The sequence below is a fragment of the Drepanopeziza brunnea genome (assembly GCF_022702325.1).
Source record: "Drepanopeziza brunnea f. sp. 'multigermtubi' strain 214-2 chromosome Unknown ctg19, whole genome shotgun sequence".
Lineage (NCBI taxonomy): Eukaryota > Fungi > Ascomycota > Leotiomycetes > Helotiales > Drepanopezizaceae > Drepanopeziza > Drepanopeziza brunnea.
In genome coordinates this window covers 3,137,205-3,158,748 of record NW_027094082.1, presented here as the reverse complement: position 1 = coordinate 3,158,748, position 21,544 = coordinate 3,137,205, and the positions used below count along the sequence as shown (strand labels likewise).

The window sequence follows — 21,544 nt, the reverse complement described above, 5'->3', positions numbered from 1 at the left end:
CGCGGGTATTAGCCGCCCTGGCTTGGCATTGAATCGCGTCTTCCCGAACTCCATCGCGTTCCGATATCCCACTCGAGTTTCACGTATCCACAATGGCTTCAATATTCTCACTCCCGAGCGAAGTTGTTCTGTCCTCTCTAGTTGAACGGTTCCCTTGTCGCGATCAGCAGATTCGCACCTTATCCACTCTCCTGTCCGTAAGTATATCCTCGACGGGAATGTGCCCACAGCTGACAGTATTGGTAGATCCGAGGAGCAGGAAGCCGTAACATAGTCCTCCACGGCCTGGAAGCAACTGGGAAGACTTTAGTGACGAAAGCGCTGCTCGAGGAACTCTCAAATCTTGTGATAAAGGAACGAACGAATGCCAATGGGCACCCCAAGGACAGCCTACGGCATGCGATTGTCAAAAGCGCAGAGTGTATTGGTGGCAGACATCTACTCGAGCAGACAGTTGGAGCTGTTGCCAAAGCAGTGGGCTGGAAAGAGAACGTTGGGCGCTGTGAGAGTCTTTCTCAGCTAGCAGTCGAGCTCCAAAAGTTCCTGGGTGGCTGGGCAGCAAGTGCAGAGGACGAAGAAGGAAAGAAGAGATTTGTGCTAGTATTCGACGGTATAGACCGCCAGCGCGATGCCCCCCCAACCCTTCTACCAGCTCTCGCGCGACTAGGAGAAATTGTGAGTCCCTACTAGAAGGACAGCCTTGCACCTACCTATCTGACAGAAGTACTCAGATCCCTAACTTGACCACCGTCTTCATTACTACCTCGCCGCGTCCCAACTTTCTCCAATTCCAAGGCGTTCCGCATATCTCCTTCCCAGCCTACACGAAACCCGAGCTTCTCCAAATAATCGCCCTCACAACACCTACTCCCACCCTCCCAAATGAGTCCAGAGAGACATGGCTAAGATATTGCTCTGCGGTCTGGGACTCTCTATCCAAGCACTCCGGCCGCGACATCCTCTCATTCCGCTCCGTTTGCTTACGCCTATGGCCCCGCTTCATAAAGCCAATCCTCGACGGCTCTTTAAACCCCACACCGTTCACCAAACTTCTAATCGCAAACCGCTTATTATTCCAGAACGATGCCGCGCTAGTCCACAACATTGTAGCGGACTCCGCGAGCGATAAACCAATTGTTGCGAGTACATCAGCGAAATACACAGGTATTGGCGCCCAGTTGCCCTTCTACTCCCGCCTGTTATTAGTAGCAGCCTACCTGGCCTCCTTCAACCCTCCCAAGACGGATGCAACGCTCTTCATGAAAGCTGCCACGTCCAAGCGTCGGAAGAAGGGTGGGGGGACAGCACTTTCGAAAGGCAAGCCTGGCACTGCGAAACATAGAAAGATATCCCGAAATCTGCTAGGTCCGCAAGCGTTTGTTGTAGAGCGGATGCTAGCTATCTTCCACGCTATCAAGGAAGACTCCATTGCGTTTGGGAGGGGGAAAGGGAAGGTGGAGGGTAGTGCGGATATACTGATGGCTGTGGCTACGCTGGCGAGTTTGAGACTGCTGGTGCGGATGGGCCCGGCCAACACGGCGGATGTGTTGGACGCGGGAACGAAGTACAGAGTTGCAGTGGGATGGGAGGTCGTGAGGGGCGTGGGAAGGAGTGTGGGAGTCGAGGTGGAGGATTACCTGGCTGAGTAGACGAGGATAATGCAATGCGCATGACATAGTGAAAAAAATCCCCTTCCTGCAAAGAATCCATGAGCCACTGAGACAAGACTCCTGCCACTGTCAAATTGTATCCGCACATCGACTGACCCTATCTATCCTTCCTATCATCATGACAGCACTCCACCAGATGTCCACAGCGTTTGTATCTCCACGGGAGCTCAAGTCCGAACCGTGCACCATGTAATCAATGTAAACAAATCCAATGAGCACAAGGTAACCCGCTTTCATCATTATCGCCATCGCCAAGTCAACACACACCTCCAGCTGGTAGTACATGTAGCAAAGCCATCTATATATTACCACCATTCTTTAATCCGACTTCCTATGTATGTATGTATGTATGTATGTATGTATGTATGTATGTATGTATATATGTATGTATAAGCATAGCACCTAAGATACAACACCCCAGCCCCGCCCTTATCTCATATCCCTTCCGAAGCAGAATCAGACAGACAGACAGACAGACAGATAGACTCAGCGAGGTGCTGTGCTATCTACTTACTTACTTACTCGTCATACCTGCCTACCTACCAATTGCAGCCTTTCTTTTTGACTGAACGAGCCAAGGAGGAAAAAGACGAGCATCTAGTTATCTGAAACCGGGCTGCGAAGATAGAATTGACGTGCAAATGCATATATAATGTCCTCGCTCTTACTTTTCACTTACTTTCTTTCGCCTTCTCGCTTCATGGTATCAATAAAAGCTGGGATTCGGGGTAGAGAGAGAGAAAGAAAGAAAGAAAGAGGAGAGACGTGTGTACTATGCAAGGCAAGTTAAGGTAAAGTCATCTAGCCATCCGTTCAGCCATAGCTAATATCCGGAGAAACGCCCGCGGCAACTCAACCCTTTGGGGTATCAAAAATCTGTGCAGAACTCCTAGAATATGCTGCACCAGGAATGCCTCCAGAGATCATCGCTCGGAAAGGGAAAGAAAAAAAAAAGTTGATGCTTGTCGCAAATCTCATACTCTCCCCCTCCCCCCTCCCATCTCCGCAACTCGGCTCATACCTTCAGCGCCCCGTCTTCTCCATCCCAAGATAACTCTTCGCCTTCGCCCACTCCGTGCATAGAGTAACGTGCTCCCACCCACTTCCTTCAGCCTGCAACTTCTCGTACCACACGCTCGTAGCCTCGAAGTCCTTCGTCACCATCATCGACGCCGGCTTCTCCCGCTGCCCTTCGTCGTCGTCATTATCTTCAACGTCGACGTCCATTGGCGTCAGTTCTTCCCAACGTCCTTTCTTCGACGGCCTCTCGCTCTCAGTTGCAATCCCGGATCTGGTTTTCTGGGGGAAGTCGAGTTGGAGTGAGCCTTGGTTTGAGGTGGACCGGTTGGGCTGTAAATCTGAATCCATGAAAACGGGGCGTGGTAGGTGCCTACGGCTCTCTTCGTTGATCAATTCGGTAGCTGATCTGTCAACTTCTTCTCTGTTGTAAATCTCGACTGCACTTCTGAGATCGTTGTTGGCTCTTGCAAGATATCTCTTCGCATCGACTGAATTGCTTCCGGTCGTTGCGATAAAGGTCAAGACATCTTCTCGTTGGTTCATATCAATGCCATGCTTTGAGGGAACGGGGCTATCGATATCCATAGAGACATCAGACGAGGCTGTCGAATCAGGCTTGCTATATTTAGCTGCAATCTCCATTGCTTTCCGCTTTCCGGCAGATATCGTTGGTTGCGTAGCAGGAGATTGTACAGCAAGGCTGGACTTAGACATCGAAAATGTCTTGAACGAAGGTGCAGCAGGCTCGCTCTGTACAATTGTCTTGAGCCTACTGGCCCGCTTAGCACTTTTTGCGTTTGTCCCAATAACTCCAAATTTTCTGTAGCAGTCGAGCTTCTGTATCGACCAAGAGCTGGCAAACCACTTCACCATATTCTCCTCATCATCCGGATCGATCCATTTAGGAGCCTCCACAAACGGACTCTCATGGCTATCATTGAAATCCGAAGCCGAGTCGTAGTCACCTAAGGGGCGTTTTGCTTCCCATTCGATAAGCAAAGCGTGAATCTTGTAACGCGTTTCGCAATGCAAAAACCCCAGCTTCTTCTCGTTCAACATTGAGTCTTTGGCTGGGTTGTCTCTGTGCTCTCTCTCAAACGCCTCCTTTTCCAGGACTTTAGTGTTTGCGAGGTCTAACATGAAATCGCTGAAGCTGTAGCAGCAAACGAGCTTCCACGTTCCAGGGGTCGAAGTAGGGAATTTCTTATGCAAGAACCATTCCAATAAGTCATAAGACAACTCGGGCTCGGCTACGAGAAAGCTTGGGGTGACGAGGAAAGCACAGCCTTGAGGCAAAAGACGTGTGAGCTTTATCTTTCCCAAGTCGGATTCGGGCTCGTATGAATTAGAAGGGAGCATTTGGTACGGCGAGGTAGAATCTGAGACATTCCAAAAGACAATCCCAGAATACGGGATGAGACGAGTCACAGAGGGTAATCGATCGATACTTCCAGCGAGCTTCTCATGAATAAGAACCACCGCCAAGCCCTCATGGTTCTGCCTCTTGCTGAAGATATCCCATGAGCCCTCCGTCCGACTGTCATATATCAGAGATTTGGAACATGAAGCCAGTATCCAAGCAGCAAAGAAGTTCGAAGTTTGCTGTTCAGACTCCGGGAAGAGTAAAAAGAACTTGAAAGGATTTTGACCTTTCTCGAATTTCGGCAATAATCTGCTCAAGCGAAGCCCATAGATTTTGTCCATGAGAGTCTTTCTAAATGGTTCGCCAAAGCTGACCTTGGCTGACAAGTCTTGAGGAATGCCAAAATCGAGGCCGTGTCTGATAACTACATATCGCAACTGAGATTCCGAGATGTAGTTGGCAGATTGTTCAAGGAAGCTCCACTGTCGATCCTTCGAAGGGTAGACAAGTATAGCGAATTCCGCAATTATAGAGGCTAAGCCCGCAGCGCGAATGACTAGCTCGTTTGCAAGATGATCGATGAACTTGAGCATCTCCGCATCTGCAACGTTGACTGCTCCCAGACTTCCATACCCAATTGTTTGTTGTTGGTTCGATCTCTGACGAAGTCTGATATCTGGGACCATACAAAGCTGGTCAAAAACCACTTTTGATGTAGAGTTGAAGGTACGCAACCATGATTTGTCATCTTGTAATCCCATATCACCGAAGTCAAGAACCATTGATTGGGGATCCTCAGTTCCGAAGACAACTTCTTTGGATCTGGTCCCAAAACCATCAATTGTTTTCTTGCGCCCACAATCGCCCATCTTAATCGTCTTGAGCTTTGCCACCAAGCTTGGTGGAACAATTGGTGATTTGATCTGAGGCTTCTCCCCAACTCCACGATGTCCTTCTTCAGACCCTAGCATATCCACATCATCCTCAACGGGGGATGACAAAATGGCGTCGGCGGTATCTGTGGTCTGGCGCGGAGGGCTTTTAGCTAGTCTATCGAACGATAGTGGGATGTTATTAGCTTCTCGCCGCTCTTGGTCTCTTTGCCTTTCGATATCTGTGCCCTCGTGGAGATACAAACACTCATCTCCTCGCTCACAGCCTCCAAAATTGAAACGTTTACAAACAATGCTGCCGGTTGATGATATTGGCTGCCTGTTTATGCTTCGCTGTTCTGGTGCGGTAGGCTCTGTAACCAATTGTATAGGGTCTTCAATTCCAAACCTGACAGATTTGCGGGGAGCAATAGACGCTTGCTGTAAAGATTTCGATATCCCTTCTGGACGATGGCGATAATGAGCGGAAGTGGTCCGATTGGATGGTGGAACGAAGTCTGTGTGTTCATGAAGATTAGGACAACCTTCAGCACTTTTTGGACAACGACCTTCTGCCCATAATTTGCACGTAGTCCGTACGATCATTTCCGCAGGCGATGGTGCAATTGGAAGGCTAGGATCTCGATCGTGAAGGTAATCACAAGCCATTCCTCTTTTGCAACATCCATTGAGCCAGAAGTGGCATATTGCCTGAGATGCATTTTGAGGTGTCCAGGCTGGCCGTTCCAAGTGGCCTGATGGCTGGTTTATGGTAGGTTTAGAAATGGAAGAAGGCCCAGTCAATGAAGGTCGTCTGGCAGATCCTGCTTCTGCTGGGACCGGCCGATCAGATGCAGGCAGCTGGGCGTCAACTGAGCAGGTAGCTGTCGAGGCCGTTACAGCTTGGCCTTCGGATGATGGTGCAATCGGTAGATTTTCCTCCATGCTGTGATAGAATTTGCAAGGATCTCCACCACATATCCGTCCGTGGTACCAGGTATAGCATATTGCATTGAGGGGATTCTCGGGATTCCATGGTGGTCGTTCGGATTGCCCTGCTGATAGAGAGGGCAGATCTGGGCTACTAAATCTGGACGGGGGTGGACAAATGTTCGTTCCGAACTCATATGTGTGAGCATAAACGCAGTTTGATCCTCTCCAGCAAGACGCAAGGTTGGTACTTTTCTGGGCCCTGTCCCAGAAGAAACAGACAGGGGGCTTGTTGAAGTTGTCAGTCATCGATGTAGAGTGGTCCGCGTGAGACGCTGAATCGCGGTTATCATCCGCAGAATTTTCTGCCTGCCTCGAGAACTTATTAGATGCAGGAAATACATAATTCCCCGGTGCTGCTGCTACTGGCTGGCCAAATTCATACGTATGGTCATACATGCACTTTTGTCCTTTATTACAAGGTGAATTGGTATGATTGCTTCTCTGCCAAATATCCCAGAAAAAACATACAAGGGGCCTCGAGTTTCTCTCTTGCTGGGAGACTGAGTTGGCTGTAGAAGGATGATTTTCATTTGGTGACATTGTTCCGTCGTTTGGATGGTCTGCGTGTCTTGAGAGAGGTATAAATTTCTCGGCAGGGGTAATCCAGTCGTCCGGTGGGTGCGCGACAGGCTGTTCGTAATAGTAGGTATGGTCGAACTTGCAACTCTCACCATTCCTACACGGAGAATCGACGAGACCTCTCTGCTGTCTGTCCCAAAAGAAACACACAAGTGGTCTTGAACTTGCAGGCTGCGGACGAGTGAGCGCAACAGGACGACTTGCATGTACTTCAGGAGCTGGTGTTTCGGTTCTCGACAAGAACAGTGGATTAGGACCCCGATCCACGTCCGACTCTGTTTGATTAAAGGGAATGCTTGATCTTTTGATATCAGAGGGCCTGATCGGTTGCAGAGCGGATGGGTCCGATGGATCAAAGAGACCACCAAGGACATTGAGATCTGGGGCTCTCTCTGCCATATCTCTAGCTTGTAGTTCGGCCCTTCTAAATGTATGATGAATAAGTCAGCACGTGCCCAGAAAGGCCTCGACAGTTGAGCCGCTCTCGGTGTCTCAAATCGACGTAAAATTGGCGGGTACTGAAACATTTTAAGATGGTCACTAACCTCCGAAAACGCATCTTGCCAAAGGGCTTGGTTTCGACAGCATTCGTTGCGTTTTGAAGAAGGTTTGGACGTTCTGATTTGGGTGCCTCTCTTGCTTCAAAAACATTTCTAGGGCCGACGTTTGATCCACCTCTGGTGGCACGTTTTCCGGCTCTGATATTCAGACCTCCAAGTGGGGGGTTCATTCCTCTGTTAGCATCGGTGCTGTTTGCGGAAACAATACTGGCAGGCATGGGTGGCCTACTGGCGTCGACACTGTGTGACGATGCGGTCCTACCAGCAGCGGGCTGTCTACTCGTGGCAGCTGGTTTGGCTGCCACTGATCGCTGAGCTGTAACTGAAGTTTTGACTGCTGCTGAAGTGGCTCGCGATACACTCAATTGTTGAGCTGACGGTCCACTGATAGAAGCCGATCGTGGCCGTGCAGTTGAGCCACTTCTTTTGGCTTGAGCCAAAGTCACATCTTCCTCCGGGTCTGTTACATATTGAGCCAGGTTCGTCTGCTCAAATATTAGTTATGCCAACCAGGAAATGTTTCGCCGGCACTGCAGGGAGTACGTCTAGAATACTCCGGTCTTACCTCTGAAGAACGGCCAGTCCTTTTTCCACTCTTCTTTTTCCTGTTACTCTCCTCTTCGATCTTAGCATCGGCTTTATCAACCCTATCGTACAGTTCATCGATGCTCGGCCCTTTGATGGCCGTCTTCAAGGGCGACCTTCTGATGGGTACCTTCTTTCGTTTTGAAGCCCCTTTAAGCCTCACACCAGCAGAGTCCTCGAACTCGTTCTCCTCGAGAGCCTCACTACTGGAGGCGTCGCTGTCTGCATGCTGCTGCTTCTTAGCATTTTTCGCGGCCAGCGCCTCAAGTTCTGCCTTCCTAATCCGCTTCCTCTTGGCAGCTCGTCGTCTCTTCCGGTCCGCCCTCTCGTTCTCGAGTCTTTTGACCCGGTTGGTCCATTGATCGACATCAAAGCGTTCCTCTTTGCCTTCTTCCTGTCGCTGCTTTCTTTTATTCCATGTTCCCAGAATCTCCGGACCCACGTGCTTCTGGGGTTCCCACGTCGCTTTCTCGATGGGATAATCTAGCCAAGAGATGAGGTAGAACTTGTTGTTTTTGCCCCCCTTCTCTGCGAGAATTTTCTCAACCTCAAATTCCGTGTCAGAATTGTATTGCTCGCTCTCGGTTGATGTGAGAGAGATGTCGTCCTCATCAACGTACTTGGATATTGACGCCATGCTGTGGGATGTGATTAGGAAATGATGACAAAGCAACTAAGCAAGCTCTCGAACGAGTGGCGGTGGGCAGTAGGTAGCCTCGCAGATGCGGCTGGCCCGGTTGTTGATGCCCGTACCCGCAACTGCCCCAGAATTTATGAGCCTCGGTGTATCTGAAGTGTAACGGAGCAGAACACCATGCAAATAAGGGGACGCCGGGCTGACAAGTATTTACCTACTTGACAGGAGATCGCGTTTCTGCCGCCTGCAACACGTGATCATAGGCATAGACTTCCGTAGCCCTGGTACCGGTAGGTTAATCCCAGCTCGGCGTTTCGAAACGACTTCTGCTTCAAAACAAAAAAGGATATCATGGGCTTTAAATAGCTCAAGGCATCATCAGTGTTGGATCCGAGTCTGAGATTCTTGTTGGCCTTCGACAGGAACCAGTGCCTTATCCGCGAGTTGACAGTCGAAATCAGATATCATATCACGAAGAAGTTAACTTAAGGTAAGGTAAGGAATAAGATAAGCGCGCCTGTCCTAGACGCCTCGCCCCACTTCTTTCGCCAAGCTATCTCTTCAAAGACAGCCGCCGCCTTCGCGACAACTCTCTGACAGGCTACTCCAACCCCCCTACTACCGTACCTAGAACTCGACATTTCTGCTGCGCAACCCACAATCACAACTCTTCCCTCACAACCATGGCTAATGACGAGTACGACGTATGTTGCCCGAATCCTCCAAACTATCTGCGAGAACATACTGACCAGCGCTCCTTCACAGTTCCTGTTCAAGGGTGAGCATGGACCCCTCCGCTGATCGCTTCATCCCCTATTCCTTCACCTCAAGTCTCCATACTCCGTACTGACAAACTGCCTGTCAGTGGTCCTGATCGGAGACTCGGGTGTTGGTAAATCCAACCTGCTGAGTCGATTCACGCGCAATGAATTCAACCTCGACTCCAAGTCCACGATCGGTGTAGAGTTCGCAACCCGGTCCATCCAGGTAGACGCAAAGACGATCAAGGCGCAGATCTGGGATACCGCTGGTCAAGAGAGATACAGAGCTATCACATCTGCCTACTACCGGGGAGCCGTCGGGGCGCTGCTCGTTTACGATATCAGCAAGCACCAGACATACGAGAACGTCACGAGATGGCTGAAGGAATTGAGGGATCACGCCGACTCGAACATTGTCATCATGTTGGTGGGAAATAAGAGCGATTTGAGACATCTACGGGCTGTGCCAACAGAGGAGGCAAAGCAGTTTGCGAGTAGGGCGCATTTGGTCTGTGGAACCGATGTGATGCTAACATGGGACTGCAGGCGAGAACAACCTTTCCTTTATTGAAACTTCCGCACTCGATGCGAGCAACGTTGAGCTGGCCTTCCAAAACATTCTTACTGGTATTGAAATCCCCATTTCAAAGTCCCCATCAACTACTGACCTCTTACTCCCAGAAATTTACCGAATCGTCTCCCAAAAGGCCCTCGATAACGGCGAGTCAGCACAAGCCAACATCGGCGCAGGTACAAACATCTCACTAAGCAAGCCCGCAGACGACGGCGCAGCGAAGGGTGGAAAATGTTGCTAGAGGTCCTTCTCCGTCGGTTATTTCACTTTACGCAGCTACGAGGGACATTTCTGGTTGGTTGAGGGCTGATCCAAGGCGAGGCGTCTGTAACATGTTACGAAGGGAGCATTGAGGAGTCATGAAGATTCAAGTTCCAGCCTAGGATGGCTGTGCACAAGGGGCCCAGGCTCTGACGGATCGGAACTCGATGACTCTTCCGGATGGTCTTCTACGTTTTCTTCGGTATTCGTTGTGCAAAGGGGTGGGTTTTATGGATGGATTTTTTTCATGCATTCAACGATCACTATGGTTGCTTTAGTCAATGAATTTCACCTAATGATGCCTGGCCGTTGGCTATGATATCTACATCTCGCGGTGAATCCGAACTCCATTCGAGCCAGCTCTCGGGCACGCCCACCACGCTCATCCTTTCTCCGCCTTACTTGCACAAAGGGTCTTTCTACTGCTCGGCTTCCAGGCCACTCGCCCACTGTCTCGCTAGCGTCGGGCTTTGTTCAAATCCAAAAGAGGTATTTTCTCTGACATTCAAGTTACTGGTGTGAGTATATATCTCTGTCAGTGAACATCTTGTCGAGACATATGCATGTCTTTGAATAAGCCAGCCATGTGCATATAGTGCGAAAGTAATACAGCTTCTTGCTGCCATGGGATAAATATGGTTCTCACAGAGGAGATTCCAAGCAATAAGTAGTGTTCCGAGCAGTGCTGGACTGCAAGGGTCCTAGAGTTCAATAAGCTTGAGGCTGCGAAGTGGGATTGCTCATGCCGGCAACGATCGACCTTCTGCAGGCTCTCATGGGCCACTGAGCATCTCATATGATTTGAGTAGGAGTTATTATGTGGCATGCGTTGGAATTCATAGATTAGCATTGGTTATTGGTTGGCTGTTGGCTTTGAATGATTTGCTCCGACCGATGAGAATCGAGAGAGGTACTTGGCCCGTGGTCTGTGACTGAGGGAACTGGCTGATAGTTGTGGATAATCGGGTACAACGTACCACATCGGGAAAAGCTGCTCTCTCTGCTGACCAGTCGAATGGTTAAAAAGAATAGTGACTTTTTAGAGTTGGCAAGAAGTAAGGGTCCGGAGAGAAACACCAGTACCATATACTATAGACGGGGCTGAACCCCCACTATGAGCGCCTAACCTAAGCGGTGTAAGCGCGACGCTAAGATAGCTGCAGCCTCTATCAGAAAAAAAAGTTACCAGGCTCGGGCAGGTTGCGCCAACGACAACATTTCCCGCACCAGATCATGGCATCCGTCTACAAATCGTTATCGAAGACCGCCGGTGTCAAGGAGGAGGGCCCTGTGAACGGCATCAAGAAAAACAAGCAGAGAGTGCTAATCCTGTCCTCGCGAGGAATTACGTCCCGGTAATGATCTCCTACTCGGGGCGGAATTGAGAGCCAAAAAGTGCTGACGAATGTTGCTGGATAGACACCGACACCTCTTGAATGATTTGGCTTCTCTGCTACCCCACGGACGCAAAGATGCAAAGCTTGATACTAAGTCTAAGCTGTACCAATTGAACGAACTGGCCGAGCTGTACAACTGCAACAATGTGTTTTTCTTCGAGGCGCGGAAGGGCAAGGATCTGTACCTCTGGATGAGCAAAGCGCCTAACGGCCCAACCGTCAAGATGCACCTGCAAAACCGTACGTCGTCTCCCGCTATAGCCATAGTCCTATCCCCTCTTGAAGTCCCAGTACTGACTGGGATTGGGTCATAGTACACACGATGGAAGAACTCCACTTCACAGGGAACTGCCTCAAAGGCTCCCGGCCCATCCTCTCCTTCGACGCCTCCTTCGACAAGGAAGCGCACCTCCGTGTCCTGAAGGAGCTCTTTCTCCACATCTTTGGCGTGCCGAAGGGCGCCCGTAAATCCAAGCCCTTCATCGACCACGTCATGGGCTTCACGCTCGCCGACGGCAAGATTTGGATCCGCAACTACCAGATCTCCGAGACGGAGGCATCGAAAATCACAACGGAGACTGCCGCTGCTGATGGGACACCGAAAATCAAGCAGAAAAATGTGAAGGGCACGGAGACGGAAATAAGTCTTGTGGAGATTGGCCCTCGCTTCGTGCTGACGCCGATTGTGATCCAGGAAGGCAGTTTTGGAGGCCCCATCATTTACGAGAACAAGGAGTTTGTGAGCCCGAACCAAGTGAGAAGTGAGATTCGGCAGAAGAAGGCTGGACGGTATAGTGCGAGGGCCGAGCAGGAAATCGAGAGGCTGGCGAAGAAGGGCGAGCTGGGTCTGCGGACCAGTGGTGGGAGGAAGATGGAAAAGGATGCGCTGGATACCAAGGAGCTGTTTGCTTAGGTGTTGCAAGGTACCTTCAAATCATTCGGAGTCTGGTGTTGAGGGCACATGTGTGCATAGAGCCTTGGTTGGGAAAAGAGTAGCAATCAATACCACGCATTGGAACCTAGGTCCTCCCGGTAGGAGCAGTCTTGATTGATCTCCGTGCACTACCGTACCGTACATCTCTCCTCGCTCTCTCCCCCTCGAGTGTTCGCCCGCGTCTCCTTTCCGTGTCTGAGCACTGCACTCCAGCGTCCCCCCGTCCACAACTACCGGTACTGTACGGCATAGCAGCGACCCAGCTACCTACCTTACCTACCTACCGTAGCTACGTACGTATACGCTCTCAAGCTTCTCCCATTACCGGTCCATCTCTCCCCAAGCTTTAAGCACCTCACCCCTTCCCATCCGCAACGTTCCCTCGCACTGCGAATGAATGAATGACCCGACCGACCGACCGGATAGGGTAGGCTGGAGCGGTTTTGGTCTTGGCCTCGCGGTCAATTGCCTTCTTCTTTTCTTTTCTTTCTTTCTTTTTTTTTTTTTTTTGGAGGATGATTCTTTGTTGGATGAGGGGATGCGTGGGTGGCTTGTCTCGCAACACAAGCTTTTGCTGGAGCGGACGGACGGACCCGGTGTTTTCTGAGCTTGTTTGGACGTGGTCTGTCGAGGAGGAGGAGGAGGAGGAGGAGGAGGACCGGTATCTTCTGGAGATGTGTGTGTGTGTGTGTGTGTGTGTGTGTGTCGCAGGCGTTCACCTGAAAGGTGGATTCTCGTGGCGTTATGCTTCTGAAAAAAAAAAAGAAAAGAGAAGAAAAGAAAAAAAAAAAAAGTTGCATTTGCATACACATTTCATCTAGGAATTGAAGGTAAGTCAGAGAACCTTAAGCTCATACCAGGCTCGGCAGTAGAAACAGTGAGGTGTCGACTTCCCAAATTACTATACGTGACTTGGAATCTTCCACCCTACAAGATTCTCGGACTCAAAAGACGAGCTAGTCCCCCCGCACCTCCGTTCCTTTCTTCTTCTCCTCACTTCATAATCCCACTCCCACTCCCACTCTGCAGCAGCCAAGCTCCCTGCGTTCCAGCCAGCCAGCAAGCAAGCGACGTCTAATAGCACCCACGCGCAGGGCAAGAGCGCAAGCCCACCAAGAGCTCAAATCCGGGGTCGTCGCGCCCACTCCCCATCCAGCAGAAGAGAAGCCTTGCTCTTGATCCATTCGAGGACCCTCTGTCTACCGGTACCTCCGGCCGCCACAATCCTCAGCAGGAGCAAGCAGCCACGCACGATGCCGATCACGACCATGCATGCGTGGATGAGTTGGGGAAAAGCCGCCGTTGGTCAGGGGGTTCGAGAAGATGACCTGCCGGGGAGAGAGGCGCGAGAGTCATCTCACTGAAGAAGAGTCGCTAGCGCCTCTTCGTCACCCCCTGAGCGCCTCGAGACGTAGGGTTGCGGTGTCGAGGTCGTGAAGACGGCGTTCCGTGGTCGAGGTCAAGATGTTTGAGGAACTGGGGCAGGATCCAGGCGTTCCTAGCCAGCGAAACGGTGTGATTCCCCAAGATCTAGGCCTGTGGTTCAGAGTGCTATGCATTGCATACGAAACAGGACTTGCTTTGCAAGACTGTATGTATACAGGCCGCGAGAATCGCACTTGCAAGTCCAAGACATGATATGCGAAACCGGCGTCAAGTTGCTGTGCACGTCTAAGGCACTTACGGGACAGTGAACCACAGCGAAATGTGGCTGTCAGAAGGGGGGGGGGGGGGGGGGGGGCAGGATGTCCAGGGGATAGGTGTGTATCCAGGACATCAATGATAAATACAAGTGTGCAAAAACACAAACACAGGCAGATAGATCAGCAGCTACCCTACCTCGAAGTCCGGAGCCGTAAAAAAAAAAAAAAATAGACGAAGAAGAATCAAAGCAACGGAAACCATCCAAAGCCTCAAGCGAACAGTCAAAATATTCGAAACCATCCAGAAAACACGTCCAGAAAACAAGTCATGCTAAAAAGTAAAGCATCTCAAAATAAAGTAATCCATCCATACTACTACTACTACTACTTACGGTAAGAGTCCAAGATCCCGCCCGCTTCCCAGAGTTAAATGAGGTACCGATGTAATAATCCTCAAGCCCTCTCCAATCAATAAGGGAGGGATTAGGAGCTAGAGAGAGATTAACTTGGTACGGTAGAATCGATACTTAACTCTTTTTTTTTTTTTTTTTTTTTTTTGTTTGAGTCGATCTTAGAGAAGGGGTGGGAGGGGGGGGAATGATGTAGATATATTGAATCGGCGAAAAGGCAATACTGTACTGTGCGGAGCCTCTTCGATATCCATCGTACTGCTGGGTAGGCAAACGTAGATAGGGATATGTACAGCGATATGTAGATACAACAGTCTTGCCGTCGCAATGGCCTGTTGTGGGTGTAATTGGGACATATCATAATCATGCACAAACGAGCTGCCTTCTCTTCCACGCTCATCGACTTAAGGGCATACTCAACAATAGTCACATCTGCATAGCGGAAAGGCGTTCTGCTAGGAAAAAAAGGAGAAATTTGTTACAAGCTAAGGAGATGCGTGCTTCTGAAGAGGATCGGGGTTTCCGTCGTTTTGTACACAGCCCCGTGGTGAAATGCTGCCTACCCACGCCCCGGTTTTCCTTCAAAATGTACACATCTGCGTAGGTTTTCCACACCTCTATTACCCCCCTGTCGGTGACTAGCCCCTCTAGTTGCCAGCCTCAAGATCAGCCAAAATCTTCTCTCCCTTGGCCCGTGCGTGGTCGATGTCACCAACCATGTAGAACGAGGACTTTTCTCATGTTAGCGAGCGGACCCACATAAATGAGACTTGGAATAAATTACCTCTGGCAAGTCATCTCCCTCTCCGTTCATGATGGCCTTGAATGACCGGATGGTATCCTTCAAGTCAACCAAAACACCCTCAATACCAGTGAAAACTTGAGCAACGGCAAATGGCTGCGACAAAAATCTTTGGATCTTTCGTGCACGCTCGACAGTCAACTTGTCGGCTTCCGACAACTCATCCATACCGAGAATGGCAATGATATCTTGGAGGGACTTGTACTCTTGGAGCATCTGTTGGACCTTGGTGGCGGTGTCGTAGTGATCTTGTCCGATGATACGGGGATCCAACATACGGGACTTGGAGTCGAGAGGGTCGACGGCGGGGTAGATACCCAACTCAGAGATACCACGGGAAAGCACGGTGGTGGCGTCCAGATGGGCAAAGGTGGTGGCAGGAGCAGGATCAGTCAAATCATCGGCAGGCACGTAAACGGCTTGGACGGAGGTGATGGATCCCTTGTGGGTGGTGGTGATGCGCTCTTGCATAAGACCCATGTCGACGGCGAGTGTTGGTTGGTAACCGACGGCAGATGGGATACGACCAAGAAGAGCAGACACTTCGGATCCGGCTTGTGTAAAGCGGAAGATGTTGTCTACAAAGAGGAGAACGTCTTGACCATCATCATCGCGGAAGCTTTCGGCGATCGTCAACTTTTGAAAATGTTAGCAAGTAAGGGTAGCGACGACCGTATGGACATGGTCGAGAGCATGATGACATTCATTAACAAGGTGAGCCGACGACAGGATAATAACAGATATCAGGGACGGTGTCAACAAGAGATAGCGGGGCCGATATCGATGACAGCACAGCGTAGGTGAGAAAAAGATGGGTGACAGAATGAAATACGGGCATTGTGATATATTGTAAATGGACGAGAAAAATGAGAGGGGGTACGTACGCCGGTAAGGGCAACACGGGCACGGGCTCCGGGAGGCTCGTTCATTTGACCGAAGACCAGGGCGACCTTGGAATCACCATCGAGGTTGATGACTTTGGTCTCCTGCATCTCGTGGTACAGATCGTTACCCTCACGGGTTCGCTCTCCGACACCGGTGAAGACAGAGTAACCTCCGTGGGCCTTGGCAATGTTGTTGATCAATTCTTGGATGAACACGGTCTTTCCGACACCAGCTCCTCCGAACAGACCGATCTTTCCTCCACGGGCGTAAGGGGCGAGCAAGTCGACGACCTTGATACCGGTGACCAAGACCTCGGCAGCTGTGGATTGATCGGTGAAAGCGGGAGCATCGGCGTGAATCGGGAGCTTCTTGGTGTGCTTGATGGGTCCACGCTCGTCGATGGGGTCACCAGTGACGTTCATGATGCGGCCGAGAGTTCCTGAACCGACCGGAACCATGATTGGGTTGCCAGTATCGGAAGCCTTGTGGCCACGGACGAGACCTTCAGTACCTGTGTGCATCGTGTCAATTTTGGCCTTCAGCCTTATTATCACAACAGGAATTCTTACCATCCATAGCAATACATCTGACGACGTTCTCTCCCAGATGTTGCTATTCGAGCTGTCAGTCCCTCTTCAATGATGTGTGTGTATGTTCTTGACGTACTGCGACCTCGAGGATCAACTTGTTTCCACCATTGTTGGTCTCAAGGGCGTTGAGAATCGGGGGAAGCTTGTCGGTATCGAATTTTACTGTCACAAAGCGTCAGTAACATACCCGTGCGACGCTCCGCGATTCGTATTTCCCTCCGAGTATTATGGAAGTGGTTGTAAGGGTCTCGGGGGCCTCTCACCGTCAACAACGGCACCAATAACCTGATGGATCTTGCCGGAAAGGGCTGCGCTGTCACTCGCGAAACGCGCGTTTGCAGCTCGCAGACCGAATGAGACAGCCGGCTTCGCAAAGGCGCTTTTCGAGGCTCGGAGGGCCGATTGTGAAAGAGTTCTTAACGGGTCGTGTCAGTCAGGTTCAATTCAATTGAATCCATGTTGAGGCCTCGTTGACGAGCCGCCGGGGAGGCAAAGCTCCCCCGAGCTGAGCCATTGAGACCCGGCGGAAGGCTGGAGCAAGCTAAAATGGAGAGAAAACATACCTCCTGAACATCTTGATGATGGAGAAGAGCGATGGAGATGGCAGAGGGGATGCGTAATTCGACGGAGGATGGATGGAGAGTTTGGGAGGGTGAGCTCGACAGCAAATGAGAGGTCTTACAGTCACGGGAAAGTAGCGCCTTGGCGCAAAAAATCCAGAGCTACCCGGACTTTGCCGGGTGGAGACGAATGGACTTGGAGATAATTTCTAGTTTTTAGTTTTTAGCTTTTAGTTTTTATGAGCTTGAAACTTGGGAGGTGATGTATACGTTCTAGGGAAATTTACTGATGGATTACATTACCTGCCTGCAGCTCACTATCAATACTATCAAACTGTCCTTCACATACTGTAGTGGGCAACATCAGATAAGTTACCCGCCATTCTCCGGCGGCAAGGTAGTAGCTATATTTATATCCAAACCACTCCCTTACTTTTCTGCCTTCCGTCATGACATCTCCTTGAATCTTTCGATATAAACATCTCCATTGCCTGCTATAACGATTTCCAAACCTCCAAGCAGCGGGCGAGCAGTGATCACAACAAAATGCAAAATCCAGATACCTCACAAGCGTCACAACAGGCTTCAGATCAGCTGTTCCGTCAAGAAACTCTTCTCTAGCTAAAACAAAACCCGGCCCTTCTTCAATTGGCAATTCCTCCATCTTCAAATTCTTTTCCTGAGCGCTAAAGCATACAGAAATTCTGCCCTTGGCATCCAGAATCATATAGCTAGGCTATCTACCGTGCATCGTGTATGTCAAAGAATAAATGCCCCAGCAGCAGCCACGGAAATCCTGAATTTAGCGATTCGGAAGCCCGTAAAATAAATACTCCCTGCACTCCAGTCCTCCCGAGTCCCCAATCATGACCAAATAGGTGACAAGCAAACCATCGATATCAATTCTAGCGTTCGAGAACTCGATCAATGCAACTTTTAGTGTAAAAAAAAACTAGCATGCAAGCTAGCCATCTCACAGCCAACCTGTGCCTACCTAAACAGGCGGATAAGTAAGCCCAACCTGGCGTCACATCATATTACCCCCATACTCAAAAACTCACGCCATGCTCTTGCCCACGGGTTACCTCACCCACTCCATTCACAATGTTGACTCCAGCGCCAGAACCTGTCAATCACTTGTCAGCCTGAAGCTCGCCGCCTTCACAACACAGCAGGAAAATGGAAAACCTACAATGGCAGTCCGAGTAGGGATGTAAACCTGCGTAAAGTTCGCTCTCTCGTTCCACTTGAACGGCGTCGTGAAGAACCTCGTCCCACTATCGATCCTCTCGAAGCCGCCGTAATCCTTGGCATCCGTGTTCAGCACCACGCGGTACGTGCCCTCCTTCTCGACGCCCACGCGGTAGTCGGGATAGCTCTTCGTGGGGTGGAAGTTGAAGATCCAGAGGAGACCGGCGCGCTCAAAGACGATGACTTTGTCGGCTTCGTTCTTCAAGCTGATGTACGCTTGCTCGGAGTGTAGCCAGCCGTACTTTTGCTCGACGTGCTGCATACCGGCATCGAACTCGTTGAGGAACTTGTAGCGGAGGAGGTCGTCGTCCGGGAGGTTGAATTGGCGGCGGGCGTACCAGAAACTGTTGTCATTGCCGGCGCGAGGGAAGTCCAGCCATTCCGGGTGGCCGAATTCGTTGCCTTCAAAGTTGAGATAGCCTTCTCCGCCGAGGCCGTGGGTGATGAGTCGAATCATCTTGTGTAGACCCATACCGCGCTCAATGTTAGGTGTCAATGCGGTGAGGGTGGACATGTTCGTGTACATTTCAGCATCACACAGATGCATCATGATTGACTTGTCTCCAACCAGCCTAGATATGTTATTAGCATTGATCAGGACGCAGCTTGAGGTCACTTACGCTTGGTCATGGCTCTCACAGTATGCAATTGTCTTCTCGCCATGTCTCCGGTTGGTCAACGTGAAGCAGATATTGGCCATATCCCAATGATCATCCTTGACTTCCTTCAGGATCTTGATCCACATGTCAGGGATAGCCATCGCCAGTCGGTAGTCGAAGCCAACGCCGCCCAGCGACAAAGCTACACACAAAGCAGGCATTCCAGACACATCTTCCGCGATGGTGATCACCTCGGGATAGAGGTCATGCAGCATCTCGTTTGCAATCATAAGGTATGCAACAGCCTCAGCGTCAACACTAGGGCCAAAGTATTCATGGTATCCACCCGAGAATCCCCTGTAGCTATCAGCATGAACCCGTTCCGAGAGGTCTGTGACTTACGTTCCAATTCCGTGATGTGTGTAAAGCATGCTCGTGACACCATCAAACCTAAACCCATCAAATTGAAACTCGTCCATCCAGTACCGTAAGTTACTGAGTAAGAACCTGAGAACCTCATGGCTTCCGTAGTTGAACAGTCTACTGTCCCACAGCTCATGCTTACCCTTGGGACCAGCATGGAAATAGCAGGCGTCCGTACCATCAAGCTCATTCAACCCATCCAGCACATTCTTGGAAGCATGGCTGTGCACTACATCCAGCAGAACTGTAATCCCCAGACCATGCGCCGTATCAATCAACTCCTTCAGCTCTTCAGGAGAGCCATATCGACTGCTTGCAGCAAAGAAGCTGTTGATCTGGTATCCAAAACTGGCATAGTACGCATGCTCCATAATTGCCATCAGCTGAATAACATTGTAACCCAGGTGATGAATCCTCGGCAGCATGTTTTTTGTGAACTCCTTGTAGGTGGAAACCCTCAGCTCCGGGGAAGAGATTCCAACGTGTGCTTCGTACACCCGCACGCTTTCGGGCTTCTTTGGTCTGGGGTTCTTGAAAACATATCTTTCGGCTTTGGGAGGGTTCCAGAATCGGGCATCGTAGACGGGCGAGATGTGGAGATCTTGCGTGACATATGTGATCCAAGCAGGTATACGCTCAATTCTTTCTCCAGAGGGCAGAACTAAGGAGATCTGCCAGGTCAGCAAGCGCATGGGCAGGTACAGAGTAGGTGTAAGGGCCTACCTTAATCTTGGAGTTGTGTTTGATGGCAGGCTCTCCATTGACGGCTGGGACCACCACTTCGAAGACACCATAGGGATCTTTCTTCATAGGATGAGACTCCCTGCTCCACTCATCTACCCAGCATCAGTTGTCTATCCACACGGAGGAAGTCTGCTACGGAGGAGGGAGAAATACTAAATTCACCGATAAAGAATGCTTGTGTTGCATTCGGCGCCCATTCTCTATAGGTGACATTGTTCTGGCTGTCCACATTGACCCCAAATTTCTCATGGCCCTGGGAAGAGTCAGTGGTGGATTGCGCACAGCAGACATAGTATGCGGAGGACCAACTCTGCTGAACTTCTCCAATCCGCCCTCAGTCTCGTTGATCTTCTTGATCCATTCTTGCGCGGTGCTATAGCGTTTCTTCAGCTCGTCCGCGAAGGGGGAAAGCCATGGATCGAGCTTGATAACACCTGGAGAGATCAGCTGCCTGTTCGTCTGTCCGCCTGTTCGTCTATCTGTCCGTTTGTCTGTCTGCCTGCCAAAATAAAAAAGGTCTCCCAGCTTACCAGTGCCGTCGTTGGGCAGTCCAGTCGCCGCCCCGTCACTGAGGACGGAGTTCTTGGAGTTCTCGTTGGTGGCATCCATGGTGGTCTCCCGTTGTACCGGGAATGTGGTGGGGGATGAGGGCAGATGCTGTTGAGCTGTCGGGAGGGGAAGGTACAGGAAGGAGGGTTGTTTACACTGGCAGTTGCGTTGCGACAACACTTGAACTGATTGATGGAAAGATGGAGGTGGAAATTTAAATCGCAGGAATCTTTGTAAAGTTCTGGAAGGTATGGAAAGAAGGAAGATGGACAGATGGACAGATGGGAAGACTCTCTCGAATAATTTTTTTCTCCTTCCCACTGAACCCAATGAACGAGCGATGCTGCGGGTAAGTTGGAGTTGAACTTCTCTCCCCGCCTATGACGTCGGACTGGGCAAGGACCAGGAGTGGGACTGGCCAGCAGTGGGACCAGGAGCAGCAGCCCAACAATTTCAATTCGTCTTCACGGCAATACACGTGACATCGAAGTCGTCGATGCTCGGGAAAAAGGGAAAAAAGGGAAAAAAGGGAGTTGGGTTGAGTTTGGAATATTTCCTGTGCAACATTGTACAAACTCGGATCCCTCTTCATGAGAACCCGACACCCTCAACACCCTCAGGACTTTCAGACGCATCCGACCTTTCCCCATCCCATCCCCATCCCCATCCCCATCCTCGTCCCCGTCCCCACCCCCTCAGCCCCACTCCCCCGATCTCGCTTCATCGCAGCTCTCCTCGCAAACGTGACTCCCCATGTTTGGCTCGACTCGACCCAACCTCAACTCACGTGTATCTACCTACCTATCTATCTTGTCTATCTAGATTTACTCGGTACAGTACAGCTTCCCTTACCAACCTTCATGGAGCAGTTATGATCATCCA

The 21,544-nt window shown here is 50.5% G+C and overlaps 7 protein-coding genes across 7 annotated transcripts; 3 read left to right on the top strand and 4 right to left on the bottom strand.

The window, feature by feature from the left end:
* Positions 1-92: 92 nt before the first annotated feature.
* On the top strand, positions 93-1,649 carry L3040_009568 (uncharacterized protein; the record flags this gene model as incomplete). Its single annotated transcript, XM_007293315.1, has 3 exons — positions 93-197; positions 247-675; positions 732-1,649. 3 exons carry the CDS (start codon positions 93-95, stop codon positions 1,647-1,649), a joined length of 1,452 nt encoding a protein of 483 aa, XP_007293377.1.
* Positions 1,650-2,693: 1,044 nt separating this feature from the next.
* On the bottom strand, positions 2,694-4,922 carry L3040_009567 (uncharacterized protein; the record flags this gene model as incomplete). Its single annotated transcript, XM_066156010.1, has 1 exon — positions 2,694-4,922. One exon carries the CDS (start codon positions 4,920-4,922, stop codon positions 2,694-2,696), a length of 2,229 nt encoding a protein of 742 aa, XP_066010278.1.
* Positions 4,923-6,921: 1,999 nt separating this feature from the next.
* Positions 6,922-8,279, bottom strand: L3040_009566 (uncharacterized protein; the record flags this gene model as incomplete). The annotated part of the gene is made up of 2 exons (XM_007293316.2): positions 6,922-7,542; positions 7,623-8,279. 2 exons carry the CDS (start codon positions 8,277-8,279, stop codon positions 6,922-6,924), a joined length of 1,278 nt encoding a protein of 425 aa, XP_007293378.2.
* A 683-nt stretch (positions 8,280-8,962) lies between these two features.
* L3040_009565 (uncharacterized protein) lies at positions 8,963-9,855 on the top strand (the record flags this gene model as incomplete). The annotated part of the gene is made up of 5 exons (XM_007293317.1): positions 8,963-8,983; positions 9,045-9,057; positions 9,145-9,534; positions 9,587-9,667; positions 9,722-9,855. The coding sequence occupies 5 exons, from the start codon at positions 8,963-8,965 to the stop codon at positions 9,853-9,855; spliced, it is 639 nt and encodes a 212-aa protein (XP_007293379.1).
* A 1,253-nt stretch (positions 9,856-11,108) lies between these two features.
* Positions 11,109-12,185, top strand: L3040_009564 (uncharacterized protein; the record flags this gene model as incomplete). The annotated part of the gene is made up of 3 exons (XM_007293318.1): positions 11,109-11,230; positions 11,295-11,512; positions 11,587-12,185. The coding sequence occupies 3 exons, from the start codon at positions 11,109-11,111 to the stop codon at positions 12,183-12,185; spliced, it is 939 nt and encodes a 312-aa protein (XP_007293380.1).
* Positions 12,186-14,906: 2,721 nt separating this feature from the next.
* On the bottom strand, positions 14,907-17,110 carry L3040_009563 (uncharacterized protein; the record flags this gene model as incomplete). Its single annotated transcript, XM_007293319.1, has 7 exons — positions 14,907-14,990; positions 15,044-15,697; positions 15,946-16,457; positions 16,516-16,558; positions 16,613-16,698; positions 16,800-16,951; positions 17,100-17,110. The coding sequence occupies 7 exons, from the start codon at positions 17,108-17,110 to the stop codon at positions 14,907-14,909; spliced, it is 1,542 nt and encodes a 513-aa protein (XP_007293381.1).
* Positions 17,111-18,195: 1,085 nt separating this feature from the next.
* L3040_009562 (uncharacterized protein) lies at positions 18,196-20,722 on the bottom strand (the record flags this gene model as incomplete). The annotated part of the gene is made up of 8 exons (XM_066156009.1): positions 18,196-18,222; positions 18,289-18,919; positions 18,968-19,303; positions 19,349-20,040; positions 20,093-20,205; positions 20,267-20,366; positions 20,423-20,547; positions 20,644-20,722. The coding sequence occupies 8 exons, from the start codon at positions 20,720-20,722 to the stop codon at positions 18,196-18,198; spliced, it is 2,103 nt and encodes a 700-aa protein (XP_066010277.1).
* Between the last annotated feature and the right edge of the window lie 822 nt (positions 20,723-21,544).